Source organism: Nesoenas mayeri, assembly GCF_963082525.1.
Source record: "Nesoenas mayeri genome assembly, chromosome: 4".
Taxonomy (NCBI): Eukaryota; Metazoa; Chordata; class Aves; order Columbiformes; family Columbidae; genus Nesoenas; species Nesoenas mayeri.
Genome location: NC_137540.1, coordinates 40,396,695 through 40,418,900, shown reverse-complemented (window position 1 = coordinate 40,418,900; position 22,206 = coordinate 40,396,695). Strand labels below are relative to the sequence as shown.

Sequence of the window (22,206 nt, the reverse complement as noted above, 5' to 3'; positions counted from 1 at the left end):
CCATACTATTGTAAGTTCTTGGTACAGCACTGAGATCAGAAAAAACTTTTGTTACAGAACTGGAAAAAATATACACTTCTTAACTGTTCATCCAGTGCTTCCTATCAGAGGTTACACAAAAATCACTCTTCACAACGAAGGCAGAGAGATCAGAGAAACAGCTTCAGAGACTTTAAAAGCTGCAGATGGAGTTGTCAAAACACCCCTGTTAGAACTGGTGCAATGCAGACATGCTAAATCATCACAGAACCAGAGAAGCAAGTCATCCACTTCTTTATTTTTTTTCTAAAATGCTTCATTGTCTAAGGCAGGCTACATGCTCTGTAGTGAGGAGTCCCACTACATTTTTCTCATGCTACTTCTGGATGCTTAAGCAAATACCAACTGTAGCAGAAAAGCTGATGCTTAATTGCAATATCTGTTTAAGCATGTTTCATAGGAAATGTTAATTCCAAAATATCTGTAGAGCTGCCAAATATACCTTAGGAACATTTTCTGCTTTCTATTGGTAGACAAATAAAGGACTAAAACTGTATCCTTCAAAGTAAAACCACTGTGAGAAAGAGAAGAAAATTTAGCAAAGTTTCCCCTATATGCAACACAGAAATGATCTACTCATATGTAATTAAACAGTACTCCTGTATCATCCTTACATCTTGCCAGCTGTCTGGTATTCCCAACACCAATATAAAATAATTCCTCAGCCTCTTAGGTTTTTATATTTTTCAAACAAGTACTTAAAAATCACTTTACAGATCCTACTTAAGCTTCTGTTCCTTTTGACTTTAGAATTCAATTGTAGCTTTACTTTGTCTGAAGCAGCGATTTTTACTCAGTACAGACTAGGACTTACTACGCTACCTATTGCCCAAGTATCTAGGTTTCTTTCAGCGGGTTTCATACTCTGTGTGACAATGGTTCTTCTCTCATTTACAATGCATATATAATGTATTTTGAGATTAAAGCAGAACATTTGCATGCCCTGTACATCAAAGGTCTAATATAGCAATTCTTATTCAAGCAGCAATTCCTATTCTATCTACCCATGGTGGTTTGGTGTCTATGGAAGTTTCAGAATGAAACACCTTTATTGTTTTGTCAGGGGGGGGAAAAAAAAAAAGAAAAAGAAAAAGAAAAAATCTTCTTTGCATTAAGAAATCTTACCATGTTGTTACTGTCATACATTTTCTTGCTAGTAATTCTAGGGCATAATGTGTTGCTTGTGCTGCACTTTCTCCTAAGACAGTACCCACACTGATTGCCAACTCCAGTTCATTTCCACGAATCAGGTTTGCCATCGCAAGCTTGCTCAATGAAAAAATTATATCATTAAGGGACACAAACATTTTTGGGGATTCACCATGGTGAGCATATGACATTCATTTATGAGACTGCTTTTTAGAGAAGGACAAAATATGCATTGATTAAAGCAACATTATATATAATTTGGATCCCTTGAATAAGTAAATAATCGTGTAACACATGTTACTTTTTAAAATAACCAAATAGATTTCCTTTAGCAGAATCTTCCTTTATTCAACTAAAGAGATTACATAAATATCTTACCTAAAAAGCATGATAGCAATTACTTCTAGTCTTAAGTAAGGACACTAGCTTTCAGACTACACATTTCCCCTCTTTTTTGATGAAAGGAGACTCAAAAAACCCCACACTCAACCAGGAGGGACTCTCCTGTCCTTACCCTCTCTGAGCAACTCGAGTTGCTGATAGGCATAGCAGAATATTAAACCGTAAGAGACTACACAACAACCTGAAATATGTCTATATATGAAATATGTTTTGAAATACGGGCATTAACTGATTATTGCTTTCTCTCTGAACAGCACATTAAGATGGAACTTTACTCATTATAAGGCATAGAGGAGGAAGAACATGTTGAGTCAGCAACAACAAAATCCAGAGAGAATGAGGAAAAGAAACAATTTCTAAAACTACAAACAAAATTAAAATCTAATAACATGTTTCCTACATGTCAGCTCTGTTTTTGTACTGAGGGGTAGGGTTGGTTTTTTTTTTTTACTATTTACTTCATCATTTAGACTGAAAATTCTTCAAGGCAGAGACTGCACCTTTTGTAGCACAATGAAGTTCCAGTTCTGAGTGGGTCTTTTGAGTCACCATAAACAGTATACAGTAATATACATATACACATAAGTATATATAAGGTACCTGAGTATCTTACATTTTCTAATATAACGTAATACTGTATATATGAAAAAAAACAATTAAATAATACCATACTACTTGCTGTGCATGAGAGGAACGGAATTTAATAGTGGAGTTCTGCTATTAACTTCAATATTTTAAGGGTCAAACTCTCTATATAAATATATACAAAGCAAATACCAAATAAAAGTAATGCATTTTATAATGTGGTACATACATTTAAAAAAACCACTTATCATGTGAAGATGTAAAAAGGAAGTTAATGTTGGCCTTTCCATAATTAAAGAGAATAAAAAAGTTACCTCTATATTTTCAACAGCCAGATGGCAACATGCTGCAAGCACTGCATGGCCATCCTGGAAATACCATTCTGCCAGTTCTTTGCTGACATTGTGCAGGAGCCTGCAAGAACAAACCATGAATTCTGCAAGGTCACTTAAAGGTTGGAGTTCTTTGGTTTTTATTTTATGTAAAAGTCACCACATTTGCTTCTGTACCCTACAATTTCTATATTTGACTTACAAGTAATGATACGACAAACTTTCAAAGTGCATTCAGTTTGAGCTTCATCTGTCACTTAAACTGGTGCATATTCAGGTGGGTCAGTTTCCCAAAATCCACATCAGTATGGAAATGTCTTCAGATTGGCAGAAGAAAATATCAAATATCTGGATATTCATTCTGTACCTGTGAACCCTGCATAAATATCTAATTGCTCAAAAACTGCATATGTAAACCACACAGTCTCCAAGGTGCTTTTGCTATCACACATATAACTTGATAACGTAATTTAGATTTTTGAGCACTGTTCTAAACAAGGAGACATGTACAGTTTCTTCAATGGGCACATACAATTAAAATATGGCCATTAGTGTACATTGTCAGAAACTTCACTGATGATAAACAGCAACACTTCAGGAGGAGAAGATCCATAAAACAGGGTCTCATAGATACTTGTTAATGCTAAATCTTACTCTACTGGCCAAAAGTTCTAAGTTAATAAGCTACATATTCAAGTGCATAGGAATGCACCTTAAATATCAAGCGAGTGAAAAGAATATTAATAATTATAGTACATACATATGAAAAATCCAGGAGGAGGCATAACAGAACTACTCAGCTAGTTGCCAACTCCATCAATTAAGTATCAGAAGACATAATGTTTGTCAAATTCTACACTGCTGATACCAAATTAAACCACTATAGTTTGTTTCCTTTGATGACTTTACATTCTACACTAAAATGAGGCTTTACATATAAACTAGAACAACTTACTGGTTATAATCATCTGTATTGTTTCCACCAGAATTTGAAGATCCACTTGTTGTAGAGTGAGTTGACATCTGTATATTTCCCTCACAAGCTGCCTAGAAGTGAATTAAAAAGAGGATTAATGTACCAATCAAACTAAATATGAAGTTTGACTTTTCAACAACAACAAAATAATCTAATATCTATAAAATCCATCTAAAGCCCAGTTATAATAAAGGAAATGTTTAAACCAATGAACTTATTCATAGCTAAATTCTAGCCTAGTTTTATCCAGCCATACAAGAAATTCTACAGAAGCAAGAAACCTCTTCCTTCCTACGCAAGTTGTACAAGATTTTCTGAGCATTTGAATATGCTTAAAATGGACAGTGGGGGCTACGACCTTAATTTTTACACTCAAAGCAGCAAGTGTCTGTGAGTGAAGGACAAACTCTGTAGACACTTCTCAGTAGGTATACCAGCAAATCTGGAAAGATTTATATAGTAGCATAAGCTGAACCTTTTTCATGTTTGGCAACAAATGATTCCTAACATTAAGTGAGAAGATATCGGGGTGGGTTAAAAGGAATTTCTTTCATGTGTTTTAAGGTGTAGCTGGAATAATATTAAAATTCAGTGCCCAGTTAAAAGGAAAAGCCCTGGTATTTTATATTACCTGATTAAACCTCTAAGACAAAGACTATTCTCTGAATTGTAATAAAAGCAATCCCTGCAATGTCTCTCTTAGAAGAAAAACTAAGATATTTTTAAAGTTTTAAGGTGCTTTAAGGTTCAAATATTTTGACTTTAAAAATTATGCATACCTCAAAGCTCTATTCTATGCACTATTCAGCTACTACTAGAAGAACAACAATATACAGATAGACAATTTCTAAAGGACAAATTCATGCATGAGATACCTTTCGGTAATTTCTGCAGAAAAACTGGTCAATACAATAAGAAAGTAAAGAGTAGGTTGTCATTTAGAAATTTTGCCAAAGTGAATAGAGTGAGCCTTTTCAATATGCTTGTCATCTTCAGAGTTAGAAACAAATAGCTAAATACATCTCCCACACTGTTATACGTAATACCTGTGCAACAAGCAGAGCCTCTTTAAGCTGGCCTCTTGAGGTAAAGAAAGAAATTAATTTCTTCACATCTCCAATAGCTATACAGTATGGGATGACATCATCATTTTCTTCCTGAATTAACTGATCAGCTCTCCTAATTAAACAAATGAAAAAATAAACAAGAAAGATCTACACATATAGCTGGTCATTAAGCTTCTCTCTATGGCATAGGTGTTAGACGAAGCCATAGAAAGTTCACTGAAACCCATTTGCCTTTCCAGACCTCAGAAGACTTACAGACTGCGGATACTGTACTAAAGAGTTTCCAGTTAAAGCAGCAATTTATGTTCAACCCCTTAACTTGATTCCTGTACATAAAGTCATTGCTGAAATCCTCCACAGTCCCATCCCAAAGCTTACTGCACAAAAATTAACATAACTAGAATACTGTAAAAAAAGCCAAGTACAACTGACATTAATTTCCATTTTTCCTATTTGTCTGTGTCCTTTTACGGACAGAAGTGACAATTAAACATATTTTTATTACCTTACCTTTGCATTAGCTTCCTCCAGTAATTCATCGACACACCAGGTGCAACTGAGAGAGCTTTGTCCCACTAGAAGAAAGCAGCAATACACTTAACCCAATCATTTTATTTTGAGAAACAGCTGTATTTTTGATGAGTTTCATGTTTCTTCCATTAAAAACAAAATTGTCAAGAGGTTAAATAAGGAATGAGCTATGCATAAGACTGCATATGTTAAAAATAATATAATTGGAGCAATATTACCCTTTTCTGGACTTGAAACCCATTTTGTTGCTACCCCATCTTTGCTAGGGTAGCAGGTTTTCATATTTTATTGTTCAATAATGTTCTTTTACCTCTCCAAGTTCTACCATTAGTTCACAATATCGCTGAATTTGTCCTAATCTTAAATGTATTTCTGCAGCTTCTTTAAGCCTCTCCTCTTTGCTTGGTGCACCAATACCACCTCCAAACTTGGACATTTTTACTGTTGTCAGTTCTTGTGCCTTGGACTAAAGGGAAAAAAAAATGTTAAAAAATATAGTTTTCTATGATGAAAACAAGTTTTATGAAGAACAAACCAGTGTCAAACATTATAATGGCATATAAAAGCTATCACTTAAGACAAAAATCCTTTTGAGAAAAGGCTAATTGAAAGAGATTACAGTGAACTAATTAGAGCAGCTTACAATGAGATTACAGCGAGCTATTTATATTGTTAAAAGTAACCGTGTTAGCGTTTTGTTGCACACAATTTTTTCCTCAACTATCTTCTTTTAATCTCTTTTATGTATGTTTTTAATTCTTGATCATTTATATAATAGCAGTTCACCCAGATGCCCATCTTGATATTTGTGAAATTTCAAAAAAATGTTTTTGAACATAAACTACACAGAGCTGGAAATTATTTTAATACTTATTACCATTATAATGATATCCACATAAAGAAAGAATAAAGACAGTAGGCTTAATGTGTGTCCTGATCAGTCATATCCCATTAACCTTACGACCAATAAATGGTTTATATTCCCAACCACTACAATTTTTATATTAGTTAAAGAGATAAGACTAAATTTCTCTATCTGGCAGAGTCTGAGAAACAAGTTGCAACAAGATCACATTTAACATTAAAAAAAAACCCCAAAAAACAAAAGGAGCTTCACATCTCAGAATTCTCATTCTAATTCTAACATCAATGTACATGTGATAGTGTTTGGCTATTCATGGCTCTATATATGGAGAATGGAGAACAAACTTTGAACATTCTTCACCAAAGTAAACTGCAGAAGACCAGTGGCAGTTGCTGATACAGGAAAAGGATCTTGTTCTTTTTTTAGGTTTTTTTTTTTTTTAAAAAAAAAAAAAAGCTGTGTTACTCTTTTCCTTGGCACCTCTATCTTTATAATTTTCATGCTGAATTCTCCAATATATCCTCTCTGTTCACTAGAAACAGAAAAGACACACTTGCGCTAGGTCCCTACTTCATTCTGAAATGTCTAGGTACTGTGATGTCATTATCCAGTTTCCTAAGGAAAAAATTGTATCAGCGGCCACATACAAGCAGCTGGCATCACCCAAACCCCTGTTTTCTCTTAAAGCTCTCAAGCAAGTTTCTGAGTCAGCAAAAAGGGGACAAAATGCTTTCAATTAATGTGAACACTTAATCCAGATTCACAGAATGATCAGCAATTACTGTAGTTACTCTGGGTAACCCAAGTTATAAATGCATGAAATCGTGTTGCAGGGATAAACAGTCTGGTTGCACTGTATGAGTCAAGAATGAATTTCTTCTCAGACTAACTGGCTGAGAAAGCTGCTTTTTGGACACACAGACATGTTCCCCCCCCCCCCCCCACCTCCCCCTGGCCCCTTCACAGTATTAACAGAGCAGCTGCTATTATTACAATTAATGTCACCAATAAAAACTTCTATTACTTAAGATTCATAAGGTATGAAGGACACTTTTTAACAGTCTGTGATTTTGTAAAAGAGACAGCCTGCAACAGCAAACACCAGGTGATACCTGGCAGGTATTCAGCCCTGGGGGTGGAAAGTGGGGAGTTATGCATTTCCTGATCCATACAATAGATATGTCTCCTCTACTTCCAACCCAGTCATTAGAGTACGGCATCCTGCTAAAACCATGCATTCCCATAGTCTGTGCAAATAGTATGACTGGTTGTATATTCATATATGCAGCTACTCATAAATTTATGGCCTAGTACTTGAATTTCATGTTCACACTTGAGTCACTCTTCAGCTGCATATCTGTGTTAATGACAGGTTCTTGTTATTGCACTCCTTCTTCCACACAGCTACACGGCATATTTTTGCTGACTCTCCTCCATTTTCAGACATGAATTCCTCTGTCTGTGCATCTGAACCTAACTAAAACTTCATGTTTACACACCCAAATAATTTTACTTCACTGAATATAAAAGTACAGCATATGTAATAGGGAAGACAAACTTCCTTTGTAGCTCAAGCTGTAGTGATGCTTGCTTTGTAATTTTTTTCATTATTTTGAAAACCACTTTTCTAGTTAATAAATGTAACCTAGCACCAGTGAGTGTGCATCAATTCACACGGACTTCCCTAGATGCTGTTGTTCTAACAAACTAGCATTGCACAGATAACTGATATTGCACGAATATCTTTAGACATAAAATAGACTGCAATTTTTGTAACGCATTAAATGTTATTTTTAAAGAGTGAAAGACTACCTGGGTTAACAACCATTTCACCTACTATTTATGCTTCACTTACCATTCTAAATCTAGTGAGATGTTTCATGTGCATAATACCTTTGCAGTAGTTTTGTGGAAGCAAAGTGTCATCCTGTCCTTTTATTACAGCAACTAAATCCCACAAATTTTTGCTGCCTCCCGGAGGCTAAAATTGTTAGGGAAGAAAAGAGTTGTATTACAGTTATGTTCAATAGAGAAACTTGAATTTATAAAGACACTGGAAAACATGCCAGTCAATTCCAAGAAATACAATTTCAGACCATTTTCATATTAGAAGCTTTACTATGAAGACATGAATTAGTTTAAGACATTACAACACCTTCAGTCTTCTTGAAGGCTGTGAAGACACAGCAAGATCCATGAACATTAGTATTTGATATGTGTGGACACAGAGGAGGGTTCGCATTTTCCCTTTTGCTCTTAAAGGAATACAAGTGATCTGGTGTCTACTGCTGGCATAAAACAACATGCAGCTGCTGGGATGTAGGAGCTGCCCCAGTAATTGTTTAGCATTTTCTGTAAAGCAAAGGTGTGGGCCAGGTAAAAAACAACTTCAAGGCTCGAATGTCACAACCTGTTTTACTATCTTAATATTAAATCTTAAAATACCCACATATGGTATATCTGTATGTGCACAAAATCTTGCAGGCTGTCAAGGTTGTGGGGGTTTTTTTGGTTGTTTTTTTTTTTTTTTAATAATTTTAAAGCATTTTTATTGGTCTTATGTTTGAATCAATCCTGTAGAACTAGGACAATGGTTTAACATTCAGTGAGGTCTAGAAGAGACTAATTAAAAGCTTAAAAATAATAATTAAGTCTTTGACCTGAAGGAGCTTTTCTAAGAATAACAGGATCACAAATTTAGAAGTCTAATTATTTCTGAGCTGGTAAAAGGCAGAAGATCCTACGAGGAAATAAAAACAAACCAAAGAGACTATTCCCTCTTTACAGTCTGTTAAAGCTCTTATACTTGACTCTCTATAGTTTAATCACAACACTTGATTTTCTGGACTCAAAAAACACTGACCACAGCCGATCACAATAAATTTTTGTCCTTTGAAAATTCTAATATTGTTATAATGGTTCTATCATTGAATTGACATGGGACATCAAAACCTATAACTTCTGTGAAACAAGGGATCCCATAAAAATATCTTTTAATAAACCAGGAAATTTCAAGATTTGTAATTGAGGAATATTGTGTCAGCATTTCTAAATCATACACTTCAATTTAGCTAGAAATCAAAACAAATATTTCAGATGAACTAGGTCTTCGTAGATCAGTGTATTGACTTAAATTACAACAGTGCTTGAGACAGCTATGGTTCTTGGTCATTTTTGTCCTTATTCTACCTCAACTTCAGCTCCTATGCAGGTAAGCACTCACAGGGACCCAGTAGTTTATCTTTTTAACTCAACTGCACAGAGATGCTGCAGTGATTTAAGGAAATATTACTGTGCAATGGAGCAAAGGCTCCATTGGGTGGATACTGGAGCATGATTCCTCCAGATCTACAGCTCCTGTAATACAGGAAGCTAATACAGCAGTTTTAGCACATGCATTTGGGAAGTTTGAACATCCATCTCTTTGATGGATTAAAATTTAAAACTCCAATGTAGATTGATAAAATACATATTTTAATTTTATTCAATAGAAAATTCTTGTCAAATCAAACTTGCACTATGGAAAATTACATTATTCCACCTATTGCACTTTGGGAAAAATTTGTGTTCACAACTGACGAACAATTCAGTCATGGACACTTTTACACGCGTAATTGTTAAGAGGCAGAATTGATTTTTTCATATTTTATGAGCTCCCTTTAAGAGAAAATAATGGTAGAGAAGAAATTTCAGTTTTGGAGACTGTCTTCAGAAGATAAAGTCATGCACACTGACAACATCCTTAAATTTGCAGAATACTTACTGAAAAACATTCTGAAAACCACCGTAGTTTTTTTTCTCGAGGATTTCCTGACAATTTTTCCAGTTCTTGTTTAATATCCCTGGAAACTTTACCACACAGCAAAGGAGGAACACCAGATTCTACAGCACGATCTAAAACACACAAAGGTTTATACACGAAAATTAAAAAAGAACAAAAAAAAAGTAGCATAGTAAAATACAGAAAATTAAACAACTGTATATACAATTTACTTACCTGTATTACCGATAATCTCATCCCAACATCTATCTGCTAATATATTTATTTGTACAGTGTTTATAAGAGGTGTCAATGACCAGAGCCTCACAGTGGAGTCACGAGAGCAAGATGCCATAGTAAATGGACGACTGGGATGACAGGTTAATCCTAGCAGAGAGGGCATTTAAAAAACGTAGTCAAACAATTAGGTTTATGTAATAACCAGTTTGATTAAATTATTTTATATTTAAAAAAGTATTTTAAAATGGATTTCAATACAGAAGTAAACCAAATTTTAAAATATTACCATATACATCTGCACCATGATCATAAACTGTGTCCAAACATGTTCCATCTCTTGTGTCCCAGACTCGAATTGTATAGTCCCAACTGCCAGATATTAGAAGGTAAGGGATTTCAGGATTCCACAGCAGTCCCCGTACTGGAGCTGTATGTCCACTAAGAACATTTATACAAGTATCCTGTGTGTAATCCCATATTCGAACAGTACTGAAACAGGATAAAAGAGACCTATGTCCATCAAATCACCCACTGAAATATGATTTATCTCACTTCTTAATATTAATATTAAGCAATATTCCGAACTTAATTTATCAGAATATTTATTTGCAATATGTCATCAAAACGAACAAAATTGAAGTACCTAACACCCTTTAAAAATCTCCACAGATTATACTTATTCTTTTGAAAGACATCAAATAAGAGCAGGCCTTGTACCCATATTTTTAGACATAAGGTAAGCATGTGGTATCCTCCTTGTGGCATTCCTAGCAGTAACAGGTATCAGTCACTGACTCTGCTCTTGGGAAAGCATTTGGAAAGTAGCATTGCTACAGCAGTTATGACAATTTTAGATAATTATCCTGCTGCCCAGCTATATTAAGCTAACAGTAAAGCTACAGCCTCAATTTGAACAAGGCAGAGATTTAGATTATTATATTATTCACAGAGTTTTTGAAGGTGTCAGCACTAAAGATCGTAAATTCCTCTAATAATCCCACTTGAGGTTTTAAGTCTTCTAAAAGTTCAGAAATACACACCCATCATCAGAGCCACTGCAGAGGATTCCTTCTCTCAGAGGAGACCAGCGTACATGAAACACCTTGGCAGTATGCCCTGTAAAAACTTTCAGTGGCTGATCAGAGTTGGTTGCCAAGTAGTAAACACGAACATTTTTATCCTCACAACCAGTAGCTATCATATCTCTGCAAAACAAAAATCGTAAAATCCTCGGTTTCTGGGATCACAAGTATCTATGTTTAACAATAAATATTATGCTGATTTTGCAATTTACTCTAAAAAACAGCTTAGTTTTGCTCCTCCTTTGTCTTTTTTATGAGGTAATTATTGATAAACTAACTAAATGTGCTAAATCAGAAGAAAATCTGATAAAGATCCATTAGTTGCAACAGGGAATAGTATTTGCACTAGTTTGCCCAAGCGCCCAACACACAACTATTAAGAGATTAAATTACTGTATAACTGTTTTTTTACTAAAAGCTCTCATGCTGTTATTAGGAATTATCTGCAAAGTTAACACATATCATGGTGTATTTATAATAGTTGCTTGCTATATCTTCAGCTTAGCAGACATTAACAGGAAGCCAATCTAAAACTTCCTTTCCTGGTATTGAATGTCTGCTTTTTTTTCCCCTATTAATATCCAGAGATATTTTTTTTTTTTCTCCCATCAATATGAAAATATTCTCTTTTGAAAGTTAGGTGGTTCTTGTCCTACTCCACACATTAACATGCTGGCCAATGAAATACAGTACTAGGAATATAGAGCTGCTACAGACATATCCTACTGTGGAAAAGAAACAATTTCGGTGCTCTAACATTACAGTAAATATCACATTCTAAATAACACTGTGTTATTTTATTGGTAAACAATTTAAATAGTAACTATTATCAATTATTTGTGTTGATTTTTACTTACTTGTTGTTTTGACTCCAATCACAGCCAAACACTGCAGCTGGATGCTTGTACTTGTGAAGAACCTTGCCATCAATAGTTCGAATAATACTGAAACCAATTACAACATAATACTATGAGGAAAAAAGCATTCTGAGTAGGCTATCCAAAAGTCAAGTTTGATTCTGTGCAAATAAGCCAGATAGCAAAAAAGTATACAGAAAGAATACAAGAATACAATCTTTACTCCTACAGCCCCTCAACTACAAAGCTAACTATATATTTCCCAAGAAAACATGTAATTGGATCATGTTTCCTTGTTCCTTCAGAGGAGCTGTAAAATGTCCACTGTGGTATCTCCCTCCCTGAAAGGGTCCCTCACAGCCCAAAAATCTAAGTTGTAGCTATGGTCTTACAGTACAAACCGATCTTTAGGGTTAAAGAAAAAAAAAGTTAGTTGATTGTTTTCTAAAATTCATGCTCTTGTTATGTTTGAGCTGAAATAACATGGGTAGCAAAAGAAAAGAATGAATAAGGATTTAAAAATGTACTGAAAGACAAATGCAAAATCGGTCTCAATCAGCAGTTGCAAGTTTTTACGATTTATATATTTTTACTTCTACGCTCCTGTAACAGTAGAATTGCAATTACTTTTTTTCTAAAATAGTGATTCCTAGTCCTTGAAATAACAAACTTCAAAAATTTTAAAAATTAAGACAAGTAAAGTGGGATAGCTTTTGTGTCCTCCATATCTACAGATAAAAAAACCTAGAAAAATATTATTGGCTAAATAAAAATCAATATTCAGTTTTACTGTCAAAGTATCTTAGACGCTATTCCTTTTGCAAAAATTTCCTTTATTTTTTTTCTTAAAATCATGAAAAACATATTCTAAAAAGTACAGAAGATTAATACAATCTCAGTTTTGGCCAGTAGGAAGAGTGTTAATATTATTCACTGATAGTACTGTCAAAGCTTACTGACTTGAGAAGGGCATTTAGCATTTTGTTTTTCTTCCAATAACACTCACCAAAATCCATCACTGCTGCAGGTTGCTATTCTTTTGGAATCTTTATGACTCCAGGCAATGCAGAAGATTCCATTCTTTCCATGCTTCAAAAAATGCAAAATACCTATCAATAAGAAATAATTCACCCCTTTTTCTCTCATCTATTGACTCATCTTTTTGATTTTATTCTCCTATGGGCTTCAGCCCTTTTCTCCCAGGAAAGTACACTGTAAAAAAACACATTATAGTGAGTCCCCAATATAGCTGCGGTATTTGAGAATCCATGTCCAAAAAAACTGGACTGGGGACAGATACAGTAAAACTTCCATAGTGTCCAAGATCCAAGAGACAAAACTGGTTTAAGTTGAAGAATGAGCAACCCATAAGTATATGAACCTGAAGCTTGAATAAAGCTTAGCTACTTGTTGGAATAATGAAGTTAGTGGGCATGAGTAATTGTGGTATGTGAAAACTTAGGTGGGATGTATATCAGGATAAGTGTTTGAGAAAATACGTTTAGTAGCACAAGTGCAAATCTTCTGAGTGTTAGAACTCAGGAACTCCTGAATGTATATGAAAATCCATTTTCTGCCCCTCCCTCTTCTACCACCCAGTCTCTATCTTCTTAAAGAGCGTACTTTGTCCTATTATACAGCTGTCACAATTATGTCTGTAGAATCTGAAGATTACAGCTATATACTAAGAATACAGAAAACAGCTCCAATAACAACTATGTTACTGTTTAAAGACTTGTGAGTGCCTGCACAGATTTCAGGTAATACAAGGCATGACGTTAAATAAGGCAAACTGTTTAGTGTGCTGCAAAATCGAGCTCTATTGGTCCAGACTTCAGGGACTGAAATTTTTTTCTGGGCCTTATGTTTGAAAATACATAACATCATTTTACATTTTGACACCCAGTTTAAGTCTATCTATCCATACACATTTACACATTTAAGAAAGAAGAAGCTACGCTTTTGCTGTTTGCCACTAAAGGACCAGTTTTAAGATAACAAAGACTATCTGGTGCTTCACCATTCTCATGCCATAAACCCAGTCTGAGGAAGTAAAAATACTTCTGCTTCAGAGACAGATTGGCAACCACAGAATTCTTTCTATAGGTTTTCATTTTATAGCACCTTTTAAAAAATATGAACTTTGACCCATCTTTATTTGTTAACACTCTAGGGAACAACTAACTTGCATTTCATATAGACAATAAAGAGACGTACTCTCATCTTACCTCACTGAATCTGGTTATCATTTTGCCTTTTAGGACATCCCAGATAAAGCCACCATTTCTGGATGTTGCACCTGCTATGCAGTTCAGGTCTCCTTTAGAGAAAGATATTTGTAAGATCACAGTATTTTTTGACAAATACGTTTCTACTTAAATTCAAGAAACATAATTTAAACAGAAGACATCAATGTCACATAAACAAGAGTTTTTCATAGTTTAAGGCCAGCATTTGATATGAAGTCACAAGTATCAATTTCAACAAAAGCCCGACCTGCTTTTCTACATTCCTGTATTGAGGAAAGTGTAAAATGAAAGTTGTATTGTTACAAAAAGTATTCTCAATGCCCGCTGAAAGTCTTGCAGTTAAGGTAAAAAGAAAATACTATCCACGATGCATATGACTCAAACTGAAAAAGAGATACAATCTCATTGTTCTAAGCTTAAATTTGTAGCTACTAGAAAATTTTCTTTTGAAGTTCACTATGTACTAAAACAAATCAGGAAGAATGCAACAGAACACACAACAGTACTTTGTTTTCTTAATCTTGTACCACTGCAGCATCTAAGGCCATCAAGAATGTAGCTGAATTTTTAATCACACTCTACAGAGTGGAAATTATGGACATATGACTCCAGACTGAAAACCTGAAAATTGAATACAGGCCTGATCCAAAAGCCACCAAATTCTCCTCAAAGTCACCCTCTGTCACAATACAGCTGTACTTTTTCTAAATAGCTATATGGCACTTTCATACATAAGATTTGACTGTTATTTTATACCATAGTTCAGAGGCAGAAATGCACTCTATGCAGGAAGATTCTAGAAAGGTACATATCTAAGATGGAAAGAAATTCAGGCAGGATGACAGGGAAAGAAAAAAAAAAAAAAAGAGTAATCACTGTGTTCAAAGGTCTTTTGAGACCAAAATCAAATGGTGGCATGAATTGGATTATGTGTTAAGAATGAAGATCAATGACAGTACTAGGTAGAGAGGAACTCTCTAGGAGTAAGGAATGTGAAAGAAGCATGGAAAGTTCTGTCTGGTATGGACATCAGCTTTTGGACAGATGGTAAAGAACTGAAATTAAAGCATATGCTTTCAATTATCTTAAATTTACTTTCTAAAAAACCTCAAAACCTTACAGTATAAAACTTGAAAAGCATCCACACAGTGAAAAAACTGTTTTCTCCGTGTGAGATACTACTACAAACTGAATTTAAATTTCAAAACAGAATAACACAAAAAACCCACTGTATTTCATATTGCCGTAATTTCCATATAGCAAGACAAATTACCTGTGAAAAGAAACAAGGTGGAAGAGACTCTTTGAAATGAAAAAAAGCGCAAATTCATTTCACATAAGTACACTACATTAAGCTTCCCACCACAATATTTTTTTCCTGTCTGCTCTTATTTCTTAGAGTTTAAAAGCATAAGAAAAGCAATGAGCGGAATTATTTAGACCTTTTGAAAAATGCACCTACTCTAGAAGGATTAACACGCACAAGAAAGCCTACCTATCATCAACTATTGACATCAGTAACTATCAGAAAGGTACTCCCAGGTTCACCTAAGTATGTTGAAGAACAGTTTTAAGGAGAAAATTTCCCACTGACTTAAGTGAGTTGTCTAAGAAAAAAAATACATGTTTTGCAGAAAAGTTGTTCCCTATTCTAATAAACTAAAAGTAGAGCTCTTTAGTGATTGGAATTCTACACAAAGAAAGAAGAGAAAGAACTAACCACATATGTTTCACTTTTTCAGCAAAAAATAGAATCTAAATTCCTTTAATTAGCTGCTCCCCAGGCAAAGAAAGCCTTTTCATCATCTGCTTCATGTAATGCTAGAAAGGCTCTACAGATTTTGTGCCCACCATTCTGAGCCATTATGAAATGCTGAGATAATTCCTCATAAAGGTGAGCCTCAACAAGGTCTGAAGCATTGAATTCTACAAGCTTCACAGATAATAATTTAGTTGTGTTTAAAGCTTATAAGATACACTTCTATCAAACTAGTACTATTATAACATAAATTGCTGCTATTCAGTGCTAATTCAAAGAACATTTAGACCTAAAGCAAAATATTCTTACCTGGAGCCCAAGAAAGGGAATAAATAACCCCCTCATTACCAGGAGATGTGTAAACTGCTGTTAAAGTATTTACGTCCCAAACTTTTATTGTGCCATCAAATGAAGCTGTAGCAAGAAGATCAGGGTTATCAGGTTTGAATTTGCAATCAAAGATGGTCTCAACATGTCCCTTAAATGAAACAAATATTTAATCCATTTTTATTCCATTTGGTCTTTTTCAGAAGTCCAACTCTAGATCAAACTCATTGTATTCTAACCTGTCAGATAAATTATGAGTTCAAAATAACTTGTAGGTTATGGCTTATCAGTTAAAATTAAAAGGCATAAAATAGCTTGGACTATAACACTCCTTTTCAAAGATGTTTATTAAAGACAGAAAAAAATAGAATTAAAAAAAAAAAAAGCTAAAACAACTGAGAAATGTTTTTTTTAAAAAAAACAGAAATAATTTTGCCCTTCTAGGTAGAAAGCATCCAACTGAAAAAAAACCACTTTGTATGCTTATCATGTTTTACAAGATTTCTAGTATTCCATTGAGTTTTCTATGCTCGAAATACAATCTATACGCTATTACAGTTTAAACTTCAATCCATTAGAAATTCCACATGTCAATTGCTTGTTTTCCAAGACATGCATTTTTAGAATTTAACTTGACATATACATGATAAACAGATCATATATAGGAAACTTTTTAAGCCTCAGTTGCTTTACAGGACCAAAACTATTAAAAATTTATAAAGAACACCAACCAGAAGTCTCTATCCAAACACCTGGGGGAGTACAGCTGAAAATTATTCAAGTTTTTCCAATGAAAAGGGATGAGGGAAAGAGGAAAACAGAAAAATTCCCAAGAACAACCAAAAGCCCAGTGAAGAGGCTAACCTAATATGCGATAAACCCAGGTTTGAATTTCTGCTTCAAAGAAGATTTAGTAATTTGTTTTTTGTCATTTTAAACTGTGTGACCTCACCATCTGTGTAGTATAAATTTTTCTCTCTGATATGACTAGAACCTTTACCTGGATTATAGAAAACCCGCCAGGTCATCAAATTAAAATTTCAATTAAAAAAAAATCAAGCCCTTAAATCCTCATTTCTGGATAAAAACTGCCAGAATACTTCCAACAGGTTTCAGTCTTTTGCAATAAAGAATTATTTTCAACTTCAGAACGGTCATTTTGCTTCCTAGAAATTTAGTCTCTTGAATGATAGAAACTGGTTCACAGAGCTGTGAAGACATCATTCTCCATGTTTTTGCTTTTAGAAGAAAGTATACAAGCCAAATAAACTCTCATTCCAAAGACAGAGATGAAACGTACCACATCTCTAAGGAAATCCCATTTTTTGGCTCCCATGTCATAAAGCCCCACTCCACCATCCATGAAGCAACAGACAGCATGACCAGGAGGAAGAGAAAATGCTTGGTTTTGAGTTAAAGTTGGAGGAGGAACAGCCTCACTTGTTGAGGATGTGTGGCGACTTTTAGTAGGATACTGTGATGAATATGCTTAAGAACAACAACAACAAAAGGCAAAAGATATTAAAAAAGCAAAATATAAAAACGGTTTTTTTTTTTAAATTCATATTAAGTAACAATTACAGAGTAAAATGCTTGTATTCCAATGACATTAAAAACAAAAGTGCAGAAATCCTGTATGAATCCAGGCCCACTAAAGAAGGACTCCGTTTTGTCCAGTCCACCGGCACCAGTGGCTACTTTGTTTAATTAAGAATCACAGAACCAACACAAACTTAAAGAGATCAGCTCAGATATAACAAGATTTACCAACAAGATTTTCTTAACTTGCAGCCACTGCAATGAAAAACAATCAAAATTATACTTACACTTTTTCTTTGGAGGAGAACTTAGCACATGCAAACCATGGAAACCGGTTTTCTTCAATTTAAAATTATCTATAGGTGTTGTACGTGAAACATTCCAAATACGTAACACACCAACCTGAGAATCTGAGGTTTAAAAAAAACCATACAAATTCATTATTTTAAAAATTTATTATTCTTCTTTTACTGTACACAGAGGTATGCAGTTTATCCAAATATAACAATGAATTAAACTTAGAATCCTAAAAAGAATTTTATAAGCAGGTGCTGTCATCTCCATCGTTATATCACTATTAAGAATGATAATTATTAGCATTAGTTTTTTAAACTTCAGTAGATAAGCTCAATTGAACCTCTTTCATTAGAAAATATTCTCACAGTCTCACTTCCCTTATAAAAAATAGCTTGAAGTCACTTGTTTACATACCCAACAACAACAACAACAAAAAAACTGCTTCTGTGTAGTTTTCTGTTCTTTTCCACAGTTTTATGTATCTTTCTTGCACAATGCAGGGATGGTTTTATTTGTACAAATGTTTAGAAACAGAAATGTTAGTCTTAAAGTATCAATTTTGAATACTTATTCCTTTATTTATTACCTTTGTAAAAATCAGGAAGTAAAAAGGCTTACCTCCAGTTACAAACATTCCAGGCGCACTAGAAACCCAGGCTAAACATTGAACAGATGCTGCTGCACTTGGAAAATTAAAAGTTGTGATGCAGGACAGAGATTCAGAATCAACTAGTCGAATACCATTATGTAAATTGGCGACAAGAAGGTAGTCTGTTGACAAAGGGTCCCACTCCAGCGCTGTAACTGGATCCTCTTCATCTGTTCCTTCAAGAGACTCTGGTCTTAAAACATGTTTCTGATTTCTAGAACCTTTAGGAGCACAAGAAAACAGATTGTTTGAAAATGAAACAATGTATAACCTTCCAATAGTTACAAGGTTTGCAAACATCATTGTTGCCTCTCCCTGAAATGTGTAGTAGCCTGATCTACTGCCTGCACCAGTGAAATCAATGAAGGTGGCTTTGCAATATTTGATTTAAAATACTTCTGACTCTATCAGATCTGAATTTCTTTTTAACACAGTGGAAAATTGAATCAGCTGTCAGGTTTATTAACATAATTTTATAATAAAGAAAAGTATGCTAAATCATATACATTGTCCTAACAATTTCCATGAGTAAAAGCTTGCAGTACAGCCTAAAATACAAGGTATTTGAGTATAAGTAAATCTGCATTCCACAGCAAATAAAGGCAAAATAAAAGCAGTATGAACTAGAAAAAAATGAGCAGTCAAAAAACTATGAACAATTGTCTTTAGATTTTTTCTTCTTCAAAACTGTGTGCAAATATGAAGCGTTCATAGATTCAGAAACCAGAAGAGGCCATTAAATATCCAATTTGACATCTGCATAACAAAAGACATATTTCACTTGATGATCTACACCGTAGAAAACCACGATTTTTAACATAATGTTTATTTCCCACTTATTTTTTTCCCAGTCTCTCGGTTTTATAAGACAGTGTATGGTCCAAACAAATAATTAATAACACAGATCTGTATTTTTGAAGTTGTGATCTTTTATTAAAAAAAAACCCAACAATTTTAGACTCCTTTTCTAGAAATAATGAATTGACATCTTCCATTACTCAGTTTTTAATCTAATTTTCAATTTCGATGCTCAAGAATCCAAATAATTTGTCATATTATGGAAAATGTCATGAGATGCCTACACTCATGAACAATTTATATAGAATAAGGCCTATTTCAATACATACTAAAAAAAAAGAAACTGAAAAGCTTTTGCTCATCGGGGAACATCCTGAGTACTAAAATAACCCTCATTATGATTTTCTGGGGAAATGCTACTAGTGCACATTGTATCTAGGGTAACTTTATAGATCAGTTACCAGAAATGGGGGAAATAATTTAAGACTGCACAACAATTAATTACATAAACTGATTTCTCCATTCTATTTATGTATTTATATAAGATAAGTGCAAAGGTGCACTTGTCTCTTTTGAAGCATCAGGAATGACATCAGAACTATCATCAGGTAACTTTTCTAAATTTGCCAAAATCTTTGGGATTCTTACCTTCTTTAATAATGTCTCCTACCTAAATTTTAGTTCAGAGTTTTTGTTGAGCAAAAAATCAACATTCAAATGAAACACAAGAACTGATAACAAAGCAGAATTGTAACTTTTCAGTTAGCTTTTCAAGAACTGAAGGTAAAAAGTCCTCAAGCGATCAAAGGCAGTGAGCACAATTAACCAGTGGGGGAGTATGGCTATCCAGAAGCTATTCAGTTTTACCTGTGCTTCACAAAAGAGTCCAGAAGCAAAGCTCATGGAAACCCTAACTGTTAAATTTTATTTTCCATTAAAAGAAGACATCAGCACTGTGAATCATGCAACTGAGTCACAGGTCATTTAAGGAAGCTGTGCTTATTTTGAGAACAAATGAAAGGTAAACTAGTACAGAACATTTGGCTTTCCATGACTGCACTGTATTTTTTTTTTTTTTTTTAAAAGAGGGTAATAATCTTAAACCTTGCCTATTTTCCCTTCACACTGATTGTACTTCTACATTAATGGATGTTCTGGAGTTAATTAAAAAAACAAAAGTTAAGTACAGGCAGGAGAGAAAAACCTAAGAAGATAACAGTAATGAAATAAAAAAGTTGCGAAGTCTGCTAATTATGGGGCAGTGACTCACACTTAAGTAGAAAGACTAAAGCCTTCAATGAGTCAATCACACTGAAATTCCAAGCAATTAACAGGAACTTGTCAATGTTCAGGTTCTCTTAAGATAGTGTTTTGCAGGATATTCCACAAAAGGTCTGAAACCTTTACAAGTAAGGAACAGGATTTTTGTTTTTAATTGATTTTACTTGATGACAAACCAAGTTCTGGTTAACAAGCCATTTTACACATTCTGACATGAGGGAGATGAAGGCTGAACTTTGATCTCAAGGCAAAAAATTAGCCTTCTATTCCTTATTGAAAAGTACCAATTCTCTCTGTGTGTGTACATGTCCCTTTTTTTTTTTTTTTAAAGACAGCCTACATTCATCCTATTGACACCACCTTCTTCTACGTATTCTTATTTTTTAAAAGCTATCAGTTACAAAATTCAGATTAATTTTGACTACAAATTGCAAAATAGAAATGTGCAGTTTTAAAAATAGATAACTTGGATAAGCCTACATTTTCAATTGTATTAAGTTGGTGAAAAAGTAATTGTAGTTTCAGATCATGATTTTTAAATCATTATTAACTAGGCCCAAACATATTTTTATTAATCAAAATAACAACCATCCAATAAACTCTTGTAAAGCATTTTCTGCATCCTGGTCATTGTGGAAGTGTTTTCCCTGCAAAAAGTTATCAAGATGCTTGAAGAAGTGCCTAGTCAGTTGGCAAGAGATCAGGTGAGTATGGCAGATGAGGCACAACTTCCTAGCCCAATTTTCTTCAACTTTTGAAGCATTGGTTGTGCAACGTGTGGTTTGGTGTTGTTTTGGAGAAGAATTGAGCCCTTTCTGTAGACTGATGCCAGCTGCAGGCATTGCAGTTTTCAGTGCATCTCATCAATTCGCTGAGCATCCTCCTCAGATGGAATGGTTTTGCTGGGATTCAGAATGCTGCAGTGGTTCAGACTGGCAGCAGACCACCAAACAGTGACAATGGGTTTTTTTGGAGCAATTTTGGCTTTGGAGGTTCTTCTTGGTCCAACCACTGAGCTGGCCATCGCTAATTGTCATATACAATCCACTTTTTCGTCTCACATCACAATGCGATCGAGAAATGGTTCATTGTTGTTGCGTAGAATAAGAGAAGACAACACTTCAAAACGATGATGTTTTTGATTTTCAGTCAGTTCATGAGGCTCCCAAGTATTGAGCTTTTCCACCTTTCCAATTTGCTTAAAATGCTGAATGACCATAGAACGGTTGAGGTCGAGTTTTTTGGCCACTTCTTGTAGTTGTAAGAGGATCAGTTTCGATGACTGCTCCAGTTGGTTATCAGCTTCCAACGGCTGGCCACTATGCTCCTCATCTTCAACACTCTGATCTCCTTTGTGAAACTTCTTCAGCCACCACTGCACTGTACATTTGTTAGCAGTTCCTGGGCCAAATGCCTTGTTGA

The 22,206-nt window shown here is 34.5% G+C and overlaps 1 protein-coding gene across 1 annotated transcript in view; it reads right to left on the bottom strand.

The window, feature by feature from the left end:
* WDR17 (WD repeat domain 17) overlaps positions 1-22,206 on the bottom strand; it is a gene marked incomplete at both ends in the record, with an annotated part of 41,748 nt that overhangs the window by 8,311 nt on the left and 11,231 nt on the right. The window contains 18 exons of the mRNA XM_080344228.1: positions 1,165-1,304; positions 2,490-2,589; positions 3,463-3,554; positions 4,530-4,662; positions 5,061-5,125; positions 5,392-5,547; positions 7,802-7,927; positions 9,710-9,840; positions 9,944-10,093; positions 10,233-10,435; positions 10,987-11,151; positions 11,886-11,972; positions 12,892-12,974; positions 14,114-14,205; positions 16,203-16,371; positions 17,521-17,708; positions 18,047-18,169; positions 18,675-18,926. Of these exons, the coding sequence (XP_080200354.1) occupies positions 1,165-1,304; positions 2,490-2,589; positions 3,463-3,554; positions 4,530-4,662; positions 5,061-5,125; positions 5,392-5,547; positions 7,802-7,927; positions 9,710-9,840; positions 9,944-10,093; positions 10,233-10,435; positions 10,987-11,151; positions 11,886-11,972; positions 12,892-12,974; positions 14,114-14,205; positions 16,203-16,371; positions 17,521-17,708; positions 18,047-18,169; positions 18,675-18,926 (2,455 nt within the window). The remainder of the gene's footprint in view (positions 1-1,164; positions 1,305-2,489; positions 2,590-3,462; positions 3,555-4,529; positions 4,663-5,060; positions 5,126-5,391; positions 5,548-7,801; positions 7,928-9,709; positions 9,841-9,943; positions 10,094-10,232; positions 10,436-10,986; positions 11,152-11,885; positions 11,973-12,891; positions 12,975-14,113; positions 14,206-16,202; positions 16,372-17,520; positions 17,709-18,046; positions 18,170-18,674; positions 18,927-22,206) is intronic.